The sequence below is a fragment of the Loa loa genome (genome assembly GCF_000183805.2).
Source record: "Loa loa unplaced genomic scaffold supercont3.1317, whole genome shotgun sequence".
In the NCBI taxonomy this organism is placed as follows: domain Eukaryota; kingdom Metazoa; phylum Nematoda; class Chromadorea; order Rhabditida; family Onchocercidae; genus Loa; species Loa loa.
The window spans coordinates 1-2228 of record NW_018109497.1 but is presented as its reverse complement, the minus strand read 5'-3'; the positions used below and the strand labels follow the sequence as shown (position 1 = coordinate 2228).

At 18.9% G+C, this 2228-nt stretch overlaps 1 protein-coding gene across 1 annotated transcript; it reads left to right on the top strand.

Annotated features, from left to right (window-relative positions):
* Positions 1–421: 421 nt before the first annotated feature.
* LOAG_14852 (hypothetical protein) lies at positions 422–2062 on the top strand (the record flags this gene model as incomplete). Its single annotated transcript, XM_003150345.1, has 3 exons — positions 422–568; positions 1453–1538; positions 1975–2062. 3 exons carry the CDS (start codon positions 422–424, stop codon positions 2060–2062), a joined length of 321 nt encoding a protein of 106 aa, XP_003150393.1.
* Between the last annotated feature and the right edge of the window lie 166 nt (positions 2063–2228).

The following is a 2228-nucleotide window of genomic DNA, read 5'->3' as shown; positions in this document are numbered from 1 at the left end:
ATTATTATTATTATTATATTATTATTATTATTATTATTATTATTATTATTATTATTATTATTATTATTATTATTATTATTATTATTATTATTATTATTATTATTATTATTATTATTATTATTATTATTATTATTATTATTATTATTATTATTATTATTATTATTATTATTATTATTATTGTATTATTGTTATTATTATTATTGTTATAGGAAACGATTTCATTAAAAATAAGCTCTTTCTTTTCTGACGGTTAAATCAGTCGACAATTACAAGACTTAAATTATTTCCAATTAAATGTAAACATTAGCCTTGGGTTATTTTATGTCGTGTATGAAGAATAATAATTAAAATTTAATTTCATTTAAATACGAATGTTAGTTTGAAATTAACACAAGCATTAGTCGAAAATCAATTTAGATTGATGAAAAAAATAAAATTTTTTAGTAAAATAAGAAGTGAAAAGAAATTTCCAGCAAGTAGTTCGTCGAAATCGAAAGTATCATTAGCATCAACTGGTAGCAGTGCTGCTATACCACGATCGCCATCATCACATAAAAGTGACGTGCAGGTGATAAAGTTAATTTGTGGACGTAAACTTTTACGTCCTGTTGTAAGACAGCTGCTTTTCAAAAAATAAAATATTTTAGGTGATACACGTATGATTCCATATATTACTGTTAAATAATATCGTAAATTTTATCTTTTAAAAGAATAACAAATGAAAATAATCAAATCATACAATTCATTTCAAATTTCTAAAAATAAAGAATGTAAATGTTAGTTAATTTTATTCAGCAGCTTATGTTTATTAACATAAAAAATAAAAAAGCTAGATGAAAAGGTAATATTATAATACAAACGTATTAATTAAATTAATATATTAAAAATTTAATTCTGAATAAGTTGATGGAAATAAATAAATAAATGAATGAATGAAAAAATAAATAAGTTAATAAATGAATTATGAAATGAATGAATAAATAATTAATCAAATAAGTAAATGAATAATTAATAAAATAAATAAATAAGTAATTAACTAGATAAATAAATAAATATACAATACATATATGATATTTGGCATTTGCTAAAAAAAAAAAATTATTGCTAATACACTAAAGAATTTTGGTAAAATTGCAATATTTACATATAAGAAAAATAAAAAACTTGAGCATTTAAAAATTTCTAGAAAAATCTATGCTAAAATTATAAGTAAATCAAATGAATGATAATTTAATTAAATGAATGACTAACAAAAAACATTTATTACAAAAAAACTAAATTAAAACATACCGCAAATTAAAATAAAAAAATATATTATCTAATATAGAATAGCACTTTTTTTTTTTTCATTTAATAAATCAATTTTTGATCTTTTCTTAATAATAAAATAATCATATCAGATTGATAGTAATTATGCAATATTTGTTAAATTTATCAATAATCGTTTTTTAGCTTGCAGTATTAAAAGATGAAGACGAAAATACATTGAAATGGAAGCATTGCACGAAATACATTTATGAAGCTGAACATATTTCAATGTAAATTGAAATTCAATTTAAAAAAAAAAAATTTTTGAAAAAATAAAAAGAAACAAAAAATATGCCTTTTTTTTTGTTTTTCTTGCTTTTCACTTTTAGTTTTTTTTAGTTCAAACCATTTCATTTGGTGTTTTTTTTTCTTTTTCTATAATTAGATTAGATAAGCAAATGGTTTCTAATTATCTTTTAGTTGTTTCCTTTTTTTTTAGGACAAAAAAAATTTCATAATGTTTATTTCAAAATTTTGTCAACTTTAATTAAATCATTTAGTTATAAGGTAAGAAATGATTTGAATTCGTTAATAAATTACTCATTTCAAATGTTTTCATATATGTTTTCAATTTCATATATCAATTTTAGGACGCGTAACTAAACAATAAATGAATAAGTACATGAATTTTTTAGTCATTATTTTCAGTAACTTCAAAATTTTTAGAAAACTTAAAGAAATAGCAGCAGAATGTGAGAAAGATATTGAATTACGAGTAGCAATGGATGATATCGTTACAAAGATAGATGTATGAAGTGTTAATTATTAAATCAAATATTATAGTTATAATGTTTTCAAAGATAAAAATATCGATTGATTCTTATAAATCAAGAACTCGATCGATAAATTTTTATGGTTTTCTTAATTAGTGCGATAATTTATATATATATATATATATATATATATATATATATATATAT